The sequence below is a fragment of the Lepisosteus oculatus genome, chromosome 27 (genome assembly GCF_040954835.1).
Source record: "Lepisosteus oculatus isolate fLepOcu1 chromosome 27, fLepOcu1.hap2, whole genome shotgun sequence".
NCBI lineage: Eukaryota > Metazoa > Chordata > Actinopteri > Semionotiformes > Lepisosteidae > Lepisosteus > Lepisosteus oculatus.
In genome coordinates this window covers 6,094,850-6,111,412 of record NC_090722.1, presented here as the reverse complement: position 1 = coordinate 6,111,412, position 16,563 = coordinate 6,094,850, and the positions used below count along the sequence as shown (strand labels likewise).

The 16,563-nt window shown below is 53.1% G+C and overlaps 2 protein-coding genes across 3 annotated transcripts in view; both read right to left on the bottom strand.

Annotated features, from left to right (window-relative positions):
- Positions 1-1,367: 1,367 nt before the first annotated feature.
- Positions 1,368-10,678, bottom strand: ecm1a (extracellular matrix protein 1a). 2 transcript variants are annotated; one of them, XM_069184953.1, is made up of 10 exons: positions 10,244-10,678; positions 7,990-8,049; positions 6,739-6,819; positions 6,452-6,514; positions 6,077-6,327; positions 5,209-5,429; positions 4,844-5,120; positions 4,292-4,509; positions 3,414-3,501; positions 1,368-2,876 (listed from the first exon to the last, which is right to left on the bottom strand). In XM_069184953.1, exons 1-10 carry the CDS (start codon positions 10,311-10,313, stop codon positions 2,703-2,705), a joined length of 1,503 nt encoding a protein of 500 aa, XP_069041054.1. In that variant the 5' UTR covers positions 10,314-10,678; the 3' UTR covers positions 1,368-2,702. The 2 variants fall into 2 exon arrangements, with proteins under 2 accessions (XP_069041054.1, XP_069041055.1); XM_069184954.1 differs by lacking the exon at positions 7,990-8,049.
- A 2,656-nt stretch (positions 10,679-13,334) lies between these two features.
- Positions 13,335-16,563, bottom strand: part of rorc (RAR-related orphan receptor C) — a 38,904-nt gene continuing 35,675 nt past the window's right edge. The window contains exons 10-13 of the mRNA XM_069185067.1: positions 16,443-16,550; positions 15,682-15,792; positions 15,488-15,597; positions 13,335-14,434 (exon numbers count right to left, since the gene is read on the bottom strand). Of these exons, the coding sequence (XP_069041168.1) occupies positions 14,273-14,434; positions 15,488-15,597; positions 15,682-15,792; positions 16,443-16,550 (491 nt within the window). The 3' untranslated portion in view covers positions 13,335-14,272. The remainder of the gene's footprint in view (positions 14,435-15,487; positions 15,598-15,681; positions 15,793-16,442; positions 16,551-16,563) is intronic.

Below are 16,563 nucleotides of genomic sequence, written 5' to 3'. Positions count from 1 at the left end.
CCAGGTGGGGCCGCACACTGGTGGGGGTGGAGGGGACCCCATTACCTATAAAGCGCTTTGAGTGGAGTGTCCAGAAAAGCGCTATATAAGTGTAAGAATATTATTATTATTATTATTATTATTATTATTATTATTATATCTGTCAGCTCATAGAAACCACGGTAGGCAGCAGGGTGACACACAGGTTGACATTGCTGCCTGGCCACGCTGGGGTCCTGTCTGTGTGGAGTTTGCATGTTCTCCCTCAGTTCATATGGGTTTCTTACCACAGTCCAAACTCAGCAATGGAAAATTAAATAGCTTCTGGGAAAATGGGCTGGACCTGGAGTGGATCAGACTGCTGTGCACTGGATTACTGACTGACTGTTATGTAAAACCTGGACTGGATCAGACTGCTGTGCACTGGGGTCTTGGTCTGTCACCCTGGCCTGCAGTTCTAAAAATATTTTTCTAAAAGGAAAGCATCCAGTAAAAAGAAAGGAGAACTAGAAAGACCACAACTAAATAAATTACCCTTAGCGAGTTCTTATCTGACAGCTGCTCTCCTGAAGCTGTGTTTCCTGAAGATAGCGGTTGGCTGGGTGGAGATACAGAGGTGCTGTTTCTCACCAGCAGCCCAGCGGAGAATTCCATGCTGGGTCACTGGGATGTGTTTCCACTGACGTCTGTGTGTACAACACGTTCTCAGGACACAGACAAGCCTGTGTGTATAGAGGCTCAGTGCAGTGTGAGGCAGCCTCAGTGTGTGTGTATAGAGGCACAGTGCAGTGTGAGGCAGCCTCAGTGTGTGTATAGAGGCTCATTGCAGTGTGTGTGTATAGAGGCGCAGTGCAGTGTGAGGCAGCCTCAGTGTGTGTTTAGAGGCTCAGTGCAGTGAGAGGCAGCTACAGTGTGTGTATAGAGGCTCAGTGCAGTGTGAGGCAGCTGCAGCGAGTCCCTACATCAATCCCAGCCAGCCTGTGCTGACATGAATCCTTTTACAGTACTGAATAGGATTCCCCCTTTCATCCACAAGGGGGCACTGTGGTGTGATAAACCGTGGTCCCCATCCTGCGCACCCTGGTCTGACACGAGCCCACCCACAGTGCTGGCGAAGAGTGACCAGTGGCGTGCCATTGTTTGACAAGCACAGACCGGACTGGAACTGCCCAAGCATGGAAGCTGGGCGTCATTATCAGTACAACCACCTAGGAAAATCAGTTCTGAACAATAAACACCTGCTGGGTGTCTGCTTGGTTAGACACCAGTACCTGCCACAGTGAGCACAGGATTCACCTGGAGCAGCTCTGCCACCTTGTGGAGAGAAGTGGAAATACACATTGGGGGGGGGGGGGATTGGCTCTTATTCAATAAGCTTGAAAACGTGATTTAAATACAAGGGTTTTATTGTCTTATCAGTGAGAGTACACGGTGAATATAAGATATTAGTGCAAAATATATATATCTCTGCCATTGATATATACTCTGTGGGGGCAAAAACCTACAGCTATTAATAATTAAATAATACCACAGTATGCAAGTGCACTTTACAGAAAGTGTAAATTTCTGTTAGTGGAATAACCCCAGGATGTATAGGAGAGTGTGCAGGGCAAATCTGTCAGTGGGTATGGTGTACAGGAGAGTGTCACTGTGCACAGATCTGTGTTCTGTCAGTGGGTATGGTGTACAGGAGAGTGTCACTGTGCACAGATCTCTGTTCTGTCAGTGGGTATGGTGTACAGGAGAGTGTCACTGTGCACAGATCTGTGTTCTGTCAGTGGGTATGGTGTACAGGAGAGTGTCACTGTGCACAGATCTCTGTTCTGTCAGTGGGTATGGTGTACAGGAGAGTGTCACTGTGCACAGATCTGTGTTCTGTCAGTGGGTATGGTGTACAGGAGAGTGTCACTGTGCACAGATCTGTGTTCTGTCAGTGGGTATGGTGTACAGGAGAGTGTCACTGTGCACAGATCTGTGTTCTGTCAGTGGGTATGGTGTACAGGAGAGTGTCACTGTGCACAGATCTGTGTTCTGTCAGTGGGTATGGTGTACAGGAGAGTGTCACTGTGCACAGATCTCTGTTCTGTCAGTGGGTATGGTGTACAGGAGAGTGTCACTGTGCACAGATCTGTGTTCTGTCAGTGGATATGGTGTACAGGAGAGTGTCACTGTGCACAGATCTGTGTTCTGTCAGTGGGTATGGTGTACAGGAGAGTGTCACTGTGCACAGATCTCTGTTCTGTCAGTGGGTATGGTGTACAGGAGAGTGTCACTGTGCACAGATCTCTGTTCTGTCAGTGGGTATGGTGTACAGGAGAGTGTCACTGTGCACAGATCTGTGTTCTGTCAGTGGGTATGGTGTACAGGAGAGTGTTAATGTAGACAGAACTGCAATTCATCGTTTGTCTTTGTTTTTTCTGTCCTGGCCTTTGGCCGCCCCCATAGACATAGAATAGAGATAAAGGACTTTTAGAGATGAAAGACCGTGCGAGCAGACGGACGCTGACAGCGCTGTGCTGGACTCCAGCTCTGCTGTTCCGGACCCTCAGTGGGCAGGCAGCCCCTCGGCTTCAGCCCGGCGATGCTGTGTGCGTCTGCTGGCGCAGGAGTCCGCGTGCGGTGATCGGAAAGGCGCGTGACGCAGTGCGGGTGTCATGCATGTCGTTACCCAGAGACCTGATGAATCCAGCAGCACCCCCCCCCTCCCTCCCTCCCCCCACAGCTCAGAAGGCAGGGCACTTCTTGTCGTCCAGGGAGGCAGTTGCTATGGTGACCGCCTCCAGCTTCGTGCCGTAGATGCAGCTCGCCCGTTTCTGGGATGGCATTTTGCAGCAGCTCCGCTTGTCGCTCCAGCTCTCTATCTTCTTTGCGCACAGCAACACGGGCAGCACTCGAACCTGCAACCATAGCACCGCTCTTAGATCTTTCGGTTCATTGCCACAGACGGGTGGATCTCAGCCAGATGCTTCTGGAAAGAAGCCAGGGTATCGGCTTCAAGAGCATGGCTGGACAGCCTGTTCCACACTCCCACCACCCTTCATGCAAAGTAGTCCCTTCTGCTGTTTGGTACAAGGCCACCGGGGCCACTTTGAGGTGGAAAGCTGAGCACTGCCCACCCTCCAGCCCAGCTGATTTGGGCGAAGTGGTGGCTCTGTGGCTCAGGATCTGCGCCTGTGGCTGGAAGGTTCCCCGTTCAAATCCCGTGTCCAATCCTACTCCATTAGGCCCCTGAGCAAGGCCCTTCACCCCAGCTGCTCCAGGGGTGCCGTATCAATGGCTGACCCTGCGCTCTGACCCCCAGCTTCTCTCCCTGTCTGTGTGTCTCATGGAGAGCAAGCTGGGGTCTGCGAAAAGACAAATTCCTGATACAAGAAATTGGATATGGCCAATAAAGTGATCTGATCTTAATTTGATCAATTAAAATGACCACTGACCTCTTTTTGAGCGCAGGCGGTTCTGTCGGCCACTGACTGGGAGCAGCACCGAGTCTTCAGCCTCTCCAGCAGGTGGGGCAACGGGATCCTGTAAAAACACACACAGTTACCACGCCCACAGGCTACAGAGAGCTCGGACTGCACGCGTCCCAGTTCCGGTGCAGGTGCTCCTCCCCAGCTCAGGCCCAGAATACACCAGTACAAGCTGAGCTGGAACAAACACCTTCTGACATACGCTGCTCTCCCTCCCCGTGGATCAGAACTGGGGTCCCCTGCTCTAGCTGATCAGGACGGGGGTCCGCTGCAGGTCTCCTGCTCTAGCTGATCAGGACTGGGGTCCGCCGCAGGTCTCCTGCTCTAGCTGATCAGGACTGGGGTCCGCTGCAGGTCTCCTGCTCTAGCTGATCAGGACGGGGGTCCGCTGCAGGTCTCCTGCTCAGGACTGGGAGCCCCTGTGTGTCTCCTGCTCAGGACTGGGGGACCCCCTGTATGTCTCCTGCTCAGGACTGGGGGACCCTGTGTGTCTCCTGCTCTGTTGGATTAGGACGGGGACCCCTGTATGTCTCCTGCTCAGGACTGGGGGACCCCTGTATGTCTCCTGCTCAGGACTGGGGGCCCCTGTGTGTCTCCTGCTCTGGCCAATCAGGACGGGGGACCCCTGTATGTCTCCTGCTCAGGACTGGGGGACCCCTGTATGTCTCCTGCTCTGGCCGATCAGGACGGGGACCCCTGTATGTCTCCTGCTCAGGACTGGGGGACCCTGTGTGTCTCCTGCTCTGGCCGATCAGGACGGGGGACCCCTGTATGTCTCCTGCTCAGGACTGGGGGCCCCTGTGTGTCTCCTGCTCTGGCCGATCAGGACGGGGGGCTGCGCTCACTTTCTGGACATCAGCTTGTGCTGCCTGCAGATGGCCTCCACGGCGGCGGGGCTGACGGCGGCCAGGTTGAGCTGCGTGATCTCGTGGTCGTAGGCTGGGTAGGGGGCGTCGTCGGCGAAGCAGCGGTGCCGTCTCTGCCCTTTCATCAGGCAGCAGCGGAACGGAGTGTCCTTCACCTGCAGCTCCTGCTCACAGAAGTCGTCCATCGCCTTTCTCCACTGGGGGGGGAGAGAGAGGGGGGATCCACTGGGACTCTACAGCCTTTCACTGGCTGCCAGAGGCCAGAACCCCTACCAGAACGAGGCCCTGCTCAGCCCGGGAGAGCAGCGTGCAGCCCCGGGCTCTGGGCTGGAGGATCCTGGGATACTGTGCGTCAGTGGGCATCTCTCCCCGGCCTCATGGCAGTGCAGCAGCTGTTCGGGTTCCAGTAAAGGATCAGGACCGGACCCGGCACACCCTGCGGGGTGAGCAAACCCCTTTCTTTCCCGAAGGTGACCCCCCTACCCTGCCCGGCTCCTGCAGTACCCCCGAACTGACAACCCTGGGCCGTACCTTCTTGTCGGCGCACTCCACCAGGTCCCTCTTGCCCTTGCAGCAGGGCTTGAGCGCCGCCTCCAGCTGCCGCAGGGCCTCCAGGCGGCGGTCCAGGCGGCCGGGCGCGGCGCCGAGCGGGCACTGGGACCAGGCCGTGAGCCGGAACTTGCGCAGGCGGCAGGCCAGGCCGATGTTGGCGGCGGAGGGGCGGCCGGGGGGGAAGCCGAGGGCGCCTCCCTGGGCCTCCGTGAAGGCCCGGGGCTCCGGGACCGCGGCCGCCAAGGCGGGGAGCGAGCTGGAAGAGGGGGACAGCGCAGATACGAGGGTGAACGGCGCCCCCTGCTGTTTCCACACGCACACGCACACTCTCGCCTTGTCTTTACCTTGAGCAGGCGAGGGGGTCAAAGGTGAAGCCCGGGATTTCGGGGTCGTGCACAGGGGTCCTGTGAGTGACCTCCGGCCCCGCGGGGGGCAGGTAGGTGGGATTGGGGGCGTCTCGTGCAAAACAGTCCCACCGGGCACCCCCTTCCTGGCGGCAGCAGTGGTGGTGTCGGGTCTTGATGGAGAACTCCTCCTCGCAGAACTGAGACAGAGACTCACGCCACTGCAGAGTGAGGGACAGAGTGGACATGGGGAGAGAGGACAGTCGACAATCTGAGACAATGGAGACAGGGAGAGCAGACAATGGGCAGACAGAGAGTGGACAGAGGGAGAAAGAGGACAGTGGACAAAGGGAGAAAGTGGACAGTGGACACTCAGAGAGAGAGTGGACAGAGGGAGAAGGAGGACAGTGGACAGAGGGAAAGGACAGTGGATACTCGTAGACAGAAAGAGAGAGGACAGTGGATATTCAAAGAGAGAGTGGACAGAGGGAGAAAGAGGACAGTGGACAAAGGGAGAAAGTGGACAGTGGACACTCAGAGAGAGAGTGGACAGAGGGAGAAGGAGGACAGTGGACAGAGGGAGAGGACAGTGGATACTCAAAGACAGAGTAGACAGAGAGAGAGGACAGTGGATACTCAAAGAGAGAGTGGACAGAGGGAGAAAGAGGACAGTGGACAGAGGGAGAGGACAGTGGATACTCAAAGAGAGAGTGGACAGAGGGAGAAAGAGGACAGTGGACAGAGGGAGAGGACAGTGGACACTCAGAGGGAGAGTGGACAGAGGGAGAAAGAGGACAGTGGACAGAGGGAGAGGACAGTGGACACTCAGAGGGAGAGTGGACAGAGGGAGAGAGAAGGTGATAATTACAGCCTGTTGTGCGCAGCACAGCTTCACCGCTCTGTCGCCGTGGCAGCAGACTTGGTACCAGGATTCCAGGCGGTTGATGGTGTCGCCGTAGCGACGCAGGTGGCTGAAGCCCGTGTGGGGCAGGGAGTCGGGAGGGTAGCGGGGCCGCTGGTCTCCGTAGCGACAGATGTTGAGGAGGTTGTCGGTGAGGGGCTGTGCCGGGGGGAAGGGGACCTGGGGCTCCCGGGAAGCGCGAGGAGAGAACACGGGGACTGGGGGAGAACCGGACAGGGACAGGAGCAGAGGGAGCAAGTGACAGGAGGTTCAGGGCCTTCCAGAAGGCAGCTGCTGCTTCCCACTGTAATTCTGTCATCAGTAGCGGCAGCAGATCCATACCTGACACTTTCGAAAAGGACGGGACCAGCTCTGACTCCCTCTGCAACAGCACACCGTCTCCACCTGGGCAAAGGAAACACTGCTGGCTCTCACTCAACAGGGAATGTTCTGAGGTCACCTGCCTCCGGCCCCCCCGACGCTGGCTGCAGGAGTGCGCCGAGAGGACATGAACCCCCTCGCCCAGGCCGCTCCCCCACAGCCAGCCAGAGGGGGCGCTGTAGGCAGCCACCTCAGCCAGCCTCCTACCCTGTGATCTGCTGCTGCCCCCCTACACAGGACATACGCACCCCGGAGTCTGACATTCTGCACTTCTGTGAGGTCAAAGGGCACTTCCTTCTGGGTCACATCCGGGTCATAGTCGGAGAGATCTGAGCACAACAGTAAAGGTGTTAGTAATCCAGCACTTGACAGGTCTGCCCCCTGCCCTCAGGTGTGTAATCAGGTGTAGCTCTGCTCTCAGGTGTGTGATGAGGTGTAGCCCTGCTCTCAGGTGTGTAATCTGGTGTAGCTCTGCTCTCATGTGTGTAATCAGGTGTAGCCCTGCTCTCAGGTGTGTAATCAGGTGTAGCCCTGCTCTCAGGTGTGTGATGAAGTGTAGCCCTGCTCTCAGGTGTGTGATCAGGGGTAGCCCTGCTCTCAGGTGTGTGATGAGGTGTAGCTCTGCTCTCAGGTGTGTGATCAGGGGTAGCCCTGCTCTCAGGTGTGTGATGAGGTGTAGCCCTGCTCTCAGGTGTGTAATCAGGTGTAGCCCTGCTCTCAGGTGTGTAATCAGGGGTAGCCCTGCTCTCAGGTGTGTGATGAGGTGTAGCCCTGCTCTCAGGTGTGTAATCAGGGGTAGCCCTGCTTTCAGGTGTGTAATCTGGTGTAGCTCTGCTCTCAGGTGTGTGATCAGGGGTAGCCCTGCTCTCAGGTGTGTAATCTGGGGTAGCCCTGCTCTCAGGTGTGTAATCTGGGGTAGCCCTGCTCTCAGGTGTGTGATGAGGTGTAGCCCTGCTCTCAGGTGTGTAATCAGGGGTAGCCCTGCTCTCAGGTGTTTGATCTGGGGTAGCCCTGCTCTCAGGTGTTTGATCTGGGGTAGCCCTGCTCTCAGGTGTGTAATCTGGGGTAGCCCTGCTCTCAGGTGTGTGATGAGGTGTAGCCCTGCTCTCAGGTGTGTGATCAGGGGTAGCTCTGCTCTCAGGTGTGTAATCAGGGGTAGCTCTGCTCTCAGGTGTGTAATCAGGGGTAGCTCTGCTCTCAGGTGTGTAATCAGGGGTAGCCCTGCTCTCAGGTGTGTGATCTGGGGTAGCCCTGCTCTCAGGTGTGTGATCAGGGGAGCCCTGCTCTCAGGTGTGTGATCAGGGGAGCCCTGCTCTCAGGTGTGTGATCTGGGGTAGCCCTGCTCTCAGGTGTGTGATCTGGGGTAGCCCTGCTCTCAGGTGTGTGATCAGGGGTAGCCCTGCTCTCAGGTGTGTGATGAGGTGTACTGCTGCTGGCGGGTGTATAAACCATTTGAAAAGAAAATATAAAAAGCCAAATATTGGACAACACAATAGTACCTTCCCATTCCCACAAGGTCACCTCCCTCTGGGTAATATCAGGGTCAAACTGAGGCACCCCTAAACACACAGACAGCCTCGTCACTGGACCTTATATCCAACTGACCATGTGCTCTTCAGCCGGTAGAGCACATAGCGTTTAAATGAGAAGAAATTCAGTCATTTGCCAGTCAAGCCCATTTGGTAAAATGGTTATATCAGGAGGTAACTATGCCATTAAAATGGATGGATTAAAATTGACTTATTTTATGTTGCCATGGTTTCCAACAACATGCATATTGTTTTTCTTTCCTGCACTGTACTGTGCTTCTACCCTGATCTCACTGGGCATTCCTGCACTGTACTGTGCTTTTACCCTGATCACACTGGGCTTTACTGCACTGTACTGTGCTTTTACCCTGATCTCACTGAGCTGTACTGCACTGTACTGTGCTTTTACCCTGATCTCACAGGGCTTTACTGCACTGTACTGTGCTTTTACCCTGATCTCACTGGGCTGTACTGCACTGTACTGTGCTTTTACCCTGATCTCACTGGGCTTTACTGCACTGTACTGTGCTTTTACCCTGATCTCACTGGGCTTTCCTGCACTGTACTGTGCTTTTACCCTGATCTCACTGGGCTGTACTGCACTGTACTGTGCTTTTACCCTGATCTCACAGGGCTTTACTGCACTGTACTGTGCTTTTACCCTGATCTCACTGGGCTGTACTGCACTGTACTGTGCTTTTACCCTGATCTCACTGGGCTTTACTGCACTGTACTGTGTTTTTACCCTGATCTCACTGGGCTTTCCTGCACTGTACTGTGTTTTTACCCTGATCTCACTGGGCTTTCCTGCACTGTACTGTGCTTTTACCCTGATCTCACTGGGCTTTCCTGCACTGTACTGTGCTTTTACCCTGATCTCACTGGGCTGTACTGCACTGTACTGTGCTTTTACCCTGATATCACTGGGCTGTACTGCACTGTACTGTGCTCTTACCCTGATCTCACTGGGCTTTACAGGTTATTGACTGTTTTATCCTGACATACTGGAAAAAAGAAGTGTTGTGTCACTGTCCTTCAGTGTACACACAGCTACTATATACCATAGTTTACTACAATGTGTTATAGTGTATAACAGTATATACCACAGTTTACCGTGGTATTATAGTGTACTACAGTATAAACTACAATTTACCAGAGTGTGTTATAGTGCATTATAGTATAAACCACAGTTTACCACTGTTGTACGGTAGTTTATTACAGTATTTACCACACAGTTTACCACAGTATGTTATTGTGCACTAGAGTATAAACAATATTACATAACCATGAATGCATGTGTTCATGAACATGATTGTCAGTGTGGAAACAACATCTGAGAAAACATTCTGACCAAAACAGCAACTTCAGAATGAAATGATTATTTTTTTGAAACCAGATGGCATCTGCTTTTTACGCAAGCACATTGCTGCCATCAAAGAAAACAATCCTGAGTTATCTCATATCTCATGATTGTATATGCATATACAATCTCATGTACTGTATATGCATTTGTACTCTGTGCGAGGGTGTAGTTTTTGTACTATAGTATGTGTTTGTGTGTGCAGTATTTGTACTGTGTGAGGGTGTAGTATTGTTTACTGTGTGTGTGAGTGTAGTATATTTGTACTGCGTGTGAGGGTGCAGTATTGTTTACTGAATGTAGTATATTTGTACTGTGTGTGAGGGTGCAGTTTTGTTTACAGTGTGTGAGAGTATAGTATTGTTTACTGTGTGAGAGAGTGTAGTATATTTGTACTGTGTGTGAGGTGCAGTATTGTTTACTGTGTGTGAGAGTGTAGTATATTTGTACTGTGTGTTAGGGGTGCAGTATTGTTTACTGTGAGTGTGTAGTTTATTTGTACTGTGAGTGAGGGTGCAGTATTGTTTATGTGTGTGAGGGTGTAGTGTATGTGTACTGTGTGCCAGGCTGGAGTGTATTTGTACTGCGTGTGAGGGTGCAGGATTGTTTATGTGTGTGAGGGTGTAGTGTATTTGTACTGCGTGTGAGGGTGCAGGATTGTTTATGTGTGTGAGGGTGTAGTGTATGTGTACTGTGTGTTACCGTGCTCGCCCTCTCTGGAATGCAGTTCGGCAAAGGCGTAATTTGCCCGCAGGCGCGCGCTGGGCGTCCCCGAGTCTCGGGAGCCTCCTGACAGCACGAGACGGGCTCGAGCGGGTTAACCCCGCACGGAGCCGGGCAGGCGGGCAGGAGCGGGGCACTTACCTTGCTGCGACTCTCCGCTGCGAATCAGCGAGGCGAACGCCCAGCAGAGCAGAACAGCAGCAGCCCGCATGGTCAAGCCGAGAGCAGTCTACCGCTCGCTCCTTCTGTCGGTACCGGAGCCGAGCCGAGCCCGAACTCTGTCCGGTTTTCTGTCCCTGGAACCAAAAACACAACAAGAACGTCGTACTTTCTTCCCTCTGCGGAGTGGTGGTGTCCTGTCGCGGGAGGAAAGTGCGCAGTGCTGGCGCGGACGCAGCTGGGAGCGAAGTTCTGCTGCCGCGGCTCGAGCAGGAAAACAAACAGGCGCGCGTGAGCTCGGGCTGCTCGCTCTCCGCCTCTCGCGGCTCACAGGGAGGCAGCGCGCAGGGGAGACTCCTGACACTGAGTCATCGCCGGCGGGGTCCTCCTGCTCCCGTCAGCGACCGTCACTTCTGCCCCGGGGCTCCCTTCCCAGCCACGCTTTTTGACACGCGTGGGCTCCGGAATCCGGACTCCCACGCGGTTGGAGAGAGACTCCAAACTTTTCACGGAACTGCCTGGCAAACTTCGATTATATGATCGAAGTGTATGAAAAGGTTATAACTTATATATATCATTTTTAATGCTAACCCTGTATAGTGAGTCACTTTGGATAAAATATTTAAGAAATTATAGTATTTACACTACAGCCCAGTGAGATCAGGGTAAGAGCACAGTACAGTGCAATAAAGTCCAGTGAGATCAGGGTAAGAGCACAGTACAGTGCAGTAAAGCTCGGTGAGATCAGGGTAAAAACACAGTACAGTGCAGTAAAGCCCAGTGAGATCAGGGTTAGAGCACAGTACTGTGCAGTAAAGCCCAGTGAGATCAGGGTAAAAGCACAGTACAGCGCAGTACAGCCCAGTGAGATCAGAGTAAAAGCACAGTACAGTGCAGTACAGCCCAGTTAGATCAGGGTAAAAACACAGTACAGAGCAGTAAAGCCCAGTGAGATCAGGGTAAGAGCTCAATACAGTGCAGTAAAGCCCAGTGAGATCAGGGTTAGAGCACAGTACTGTGCAGTAAAGCCCAGTGAGATCAGGGTAAAAGCACAGTACAGCGCAGTACAGCCCAGTGAGATCAGGGTAAAAGCACGGTACAGAGCAGTACAGCCCAGTGAGATCAGGGTAAAAGCACAGTACAGTGCAGTACAGCCCAGTTAGATCAGGGTAAAAACACAGTACAGAGCAGTAAAGCCCAGTGAGATCAGGGTAAAAGCACAGTACAGTGCAGTAAAGCCCAGTGAGATCAGGGTAAGAGCTCAATACAGTGCAGTAAGCCCAGTGAGATCAGGGTAAAAGCACAGTACAGTGCAATAAAGTCCAGTGAGATCAGGGTAAAAGCACAGTCCAGTGCAGTGCAGCCCAGTGAGATCAGGGTAAAAGCACAGTACAGTGCAGGGCAGCCCAGTGAGATCAGGGTAAAAGCACAGTACAGAGCAAATCCTGACATTTTGTTTGCCTTTTTACTGTGGCCCCAGTCACCAGATGAGCCTCTTCAAGCTCAGTGATTCCTATTTTGTATCTACATGTGGCGGCTCTCCTGTGTGCGTGTGGCTCTGCTCTGAGTTATGAGTGTGCAATGTCCTCTGCCAGGGGTCTGCCCGATTCTGAATTCTGCAGAAATTCCTCTGCAGCAGCTGTGCTGCGCCAGTATCCAGGTCATCTGTGCGGATCTGGAGGGCCAGTCTTCCTAATGGCAGCACTCTGGGAAAAAGCACGATACTGACATGCCAGCTCAGCCACGGACGTCTGTTCCAGGAAGAACATTGCATGATCTCCCCTGAGACCTTCCAGAAAATATCTCGCAATGCATGAGCATGAAACAATCTCTTCCATCCAGAATCTGTATAATTTATATTTTCCAGGCTACACAGCCAAAGGAGTGTGTGTGATTCTCTGGATGTGTGTCAGAGAGCAAGTATCTCTGTCTCCCTGTGTGTGTGTCTGCATGTCAGTGTCTCTGTCAGTGTGTAAGTGTGCGTTTCCGTGTCAGTGTGTGTCTGTGTGTAAATGTGTTTGTATGTCTGTATGTCTCTGTCAGTGTTTGTGTGCCTGTGTTTTTCTCTGTCAGTGTGTATGCGTTTGTCATCCACACATGCAATACCAGATCTCTGGCTCTTATCTGTGTTGGATGATGTCTAACTTGGCTTTTTTTCCCAATATTACACAGAAAGCTGAACAAATCCCCACCAGAGAGCAAATTCCTGAGAACTGGCCATCAGACGTCAGTGGAAAATAGGCGAGGGAGAGGAGAGAGGAGGGAGAGGCTCAGGGAGAAGAGAGAGGAGGGAGAGGCTCAGGGAGAAGAGAGAGGAGAAAGGAGAGAGGGGAGAGAGAGGAGAGAGGGGAGGGACAGGCTTGACGCAGGTCAGGCCTTCCCTGACCAATTATAATTTAAAAGGAAGCACAGAAAGGGAGAGAGACAGGCAGAGGGAGTGAGACAGCAGTGGGAGAGTGACAGAGGGAGTTAGACAGGCAGGGAGGGAGTGAGACAGCAGTGGGAGAGTGACAGAGGGAGTGAGACAGGCAGGGAGGGAGTGAGACAGCAGTGGGAGAGTGACAGAGGGAGTGAGACAGGCAGAGGAAGAGGGAGACAGAAGGAGAGGAACAGAGGGAAGAGGAAAAAGAGAGAGAGACAGAAATGAAGGAGAGAGAACAACAATTAAATCCAAATTAACGCTAATAACCAGGAACCACCCACTGCTAAACATGAATCACTTGTTTATAAACGAAGTCTGATTCTTTTGTCTACCAGGCACGAGAGCAGCTGTTAGCTCTCAGTGCAGAGCCGCAGTGACACTCTGGACTGTGTTGTGCAGAAGTCAAGACTGACCTACCTCACGCAACAGCTTATAACTGTCTTGACCACAACCGTGATTGTGACATGTGCAGTGCACAGAGCCAGGCAAAGATCCCACGTGTCAGGCACCGGAACATGCTACTCCACATGTGAGGAGCACAGAGACATGCAAAGAACAGAAATGTGATGCAGAGCGACATGCAAATGTCATGGGTAGCACACAGGAAAACGCCATTTCATATGTGAACCACGGCACCACTGCAAAGCTTAATCACTTTTCACATTTTATTGTAACAATTATCATTGACAGTGATTACAAATAATGACAATTCAAGAGTTAAAATAAGGGAATCAAAACAATGGAGACAAACACATTTACAGATCTTGACCCACAGCCAGAAAAACAAGCTACAGTACATCTTCCTGCTCATCTTCCTCATGTAGCTCTACTTTAAAGCTTAAAAGCAAAGGAGCAATTTCTCTCAGCCACACTCCTATCACACACCAGCACACGGGCCGGGGAACTTCCTGCACAGACACAAAGACACACTCTGTCACTTCCACAACTGCACACACAGACACACATACTCTCCCACTCACACAGCTGTACAGGCATACACACACTCACACAATTGGACACACAGACACACACTCACACAATTGGACACACACACGTACTCACACAATTGGACACACTCTCAAACTGAGACAATTAGACACACACTCGCACTCACAGCTGTACACACATACACACACTCACAACTGTGAACACATACACACACTCTCTTTCGACCACACAATTAGACACATGTATACATTCTCACACTCACACAACTGAATGCAGACACACTCACAGTCACACAATTGACACACACAGATACCCTCCAGCACACACATACTCCTTATTTCACCAGATTCCCAAATTCATACATTTTCCTGTTACAGCTGGTTTGCAGCAGAGCCCTGTGACAGATACAAATCACCATTCAAACACATTGTATTGTTTAAATTATAATCAGCACTGTTTCCCCTACAAAAAGTATTTAAAAAAACAATAATTACTCAGATATTTATCTAAAATATACAATAGCTATTCCCCAGACTCATAAAAGAATATATATATATATTTTAAATGCTTTCATCTTAATGTCAAGAATAAAAGAATTTACAGGACAGACAGGTATCAGTGTATGCAGCGGAGGGCGCAGTTCACTCCCTGGCCAGCGGGGGCTCACTGTCAGAGGTGAAGAGCTCTTTGTAAAGAGGGGGGAACAGGGAGTGGACGATGAGGGGGTACAACTGGCGGAAGGAGCGCAGCTTCTCCATGTGGAGAGAGCACAGGGACTTCAGCACCGCCATCTTCTGGTAGAGCTGGGAATGACACCCAGGGACGTGGTCAGCACACTGATATTTTATGGACAGGGCAGGAGTGTCCCAGTATAGCGTCTCTATGCTCCTGCACCCCCAGCACTGCCTCTCTCCTCGCTGTCCTCCCTCCCCCCTCTTCCTCTGTCCTCCTCTCCTTCCCACCTACACCCCTCCATCTCACTTTCCCTCTTCCTGCCTCACACCTCTCTGCTCCTGCTCCTTTCTCCCCCTGTCCCTCTCTCCTCTCTCCTCCAGTCCCCCCTCTCTCTCCTCCCGTCCCCCCCATCCCTCCTCTCTCTCCTCCTGTCCCCCCGACCCCCTCTCGCTCCTCCTCCTCTCCCCCTGTCCCCCTCTCTCTCCTCTCTCGTCTCCTCCCGTTCCCCTCTCTCTCCTCCTCTCCCCCTGTCCCCCTCTCTCTCCTCCTCCTCTCCCCCTGTCCCCCTCTCTCCTCCTCTCCCCTTGTCCCCCTCTCTCTCCTCCTCTTCCCCTGTCCCCCTCTCTCTCCTCCCGTCCCCCTGACCCCTCTCTCTCCTCTCCCCCTGTCCCTCTCTCTCTTTCTCCTCCCTCCCTGTCCCCCTCTCTCCTCTCCCCTTGTCCCCCCCTCTCTCTCCTCCTCTCCCCCTGTCCCCCTCTCTCTCCTCCCGTCCCCCTGACCCCTCTCTCTCCTCTCCCCCTGTCCCCCTCTCTCTCCTCCTCTCCCCCTGTCCCCCTCTCTCTCCTCCCGTCCCTCTGACCCCTCTCTCTCTCTCCTCTCCCCCTGTCCCCCTCTCTCTCCTCCCGTCCCTCTGAACCCTCTCTCTCTCTCCTCTCCCCCTGTCCCCCTCTCTCTCCTCCTCTCCCCTTGTCCCCCTCTCTCTCCTCCCGTCCCTCTGAACCCTCTCTCTCTCTCCTCTCCCCCTGTCCCCCTCTCTCTCCTCCTCTCCCCTTGTCCCCCTCTCTCTCCTCCCGTCCCTCTGAACCCTCTCTCTCTCTCCTCTCCCCTGTCCCCCTCTCTCTCTCTCTCTCCTCCTCTCCCCCTGTCCCCCTCTCTCTCCTCCAGCCCCTGACCCCTCTCACCTTGTTCAGCAGGCCCGGGTGCTGGCTCCTCTGCAGGGTGTGGGTGAAGGCCAGCTCCACTCGCCCGCGCAGCCTCTCCACCTGGGCTGGCTCCTGCAGCCAGGGCCGCTCTGGCAGCGAGAGAGAGAGACAGTGAGGAGAGACGGGGCGAGAGAGGACAGGGTGCGTGTGGTGCTTGTTTCTGTCATGCACACCTGGGTTGATGAGCACCAGAGCGGTGAAGAGCGCCACCTCCTGTTCGCTGAGGTGCAGTACGCACAGGCTGTGGGCGAAATCGAAGATGGCCAGGATCAGGTCACTGCAGCCTGGAGAGAGAGGCAGAGGTGGACAGAGTGAACACTGATGCTCTTGTGTCTGCAGGCCTGGAATTTGAGATTTGTGTCTGAATTTGTGAGTCGGTGTGTCTGTCAGTCAGTGTGTCAGTCTGTGTGTCGGCCAGTCAGTGTGTCAGCATTTCAGACTGTTGCTCAGTCTGTGTATCAGTGTGTGTGTGTGTCAGTGTGTCAGTGTGTGTGTGGGTATCAGTGTGTGTATCAGGGTGTCAGTGTGTCAGTGTGTGTGTGGGTATCAGTGTGTGTGTCAGTGTGTCAGTGTGTGTGTGGGTATCAGTGTGTGTATCAGGGTGTCAGTGTGTCAGTGTGTGTCTGTGTATCAGTGTGTGTATCAGGGTGTCAGTGTGTGTGTGTAAGTTGTGTGTGTGTGTATCAGTGTGTGTGTCAGTGTGTGTGTGGGTATCAGTGTGTGTGTCAGTGTGTGTGTCAGTGTGTGTGTGGGTATCAGTGTGTGTGTCAGTGTGTCAGTGTGTGTGTGGGTATCAGTGTGTGTGTCAGTGTGTCAGTGTGTGTGGGTATCAGTGTGTGTGTCAGTGTGTCAGTGTGTGTGGGTATCAGTGTGTGTATCAGGGTGTCAGTGTGTGTGTGTAAGTTGTGTGTGTGTGTATCAGTGTGTATCTCACCCAGCGACTTGAAGACTTCACTCCCAGCGTACTTCCCTTCGAAGAACACGGTGCTGTTCTCTGGATTAAACACCCGGCTCATCCGGATCAGAACCACCTCCATGGAGCCTGGGCGGCAGAG

Bases quoted from the DNA above. Each gene is read 5' to 3' on its own strand.
- ecm1a (XM_069184953.1), bottom strand. From the start codon at position 10,313: ATGCGGGCTGCTGCTGTTCTGCTCTGCTGGGCGTTCGCCTCGCTGATT. The intron at 6,515-6,738 runs GTGCGTATGTCC...TCCTTTGCCCAG, and splicing joins GCAGAATGTCAGACTCCGGG to GTGGAGACGGTGTGCTGTTG. The intron at 5,430-6,076 runs GTAATTATCACC...CTCACTCTGCAG, and splicing joins TGTGCTGCGCACAACAGGCT to TGGCGTGAGTCTCTGTCTCA.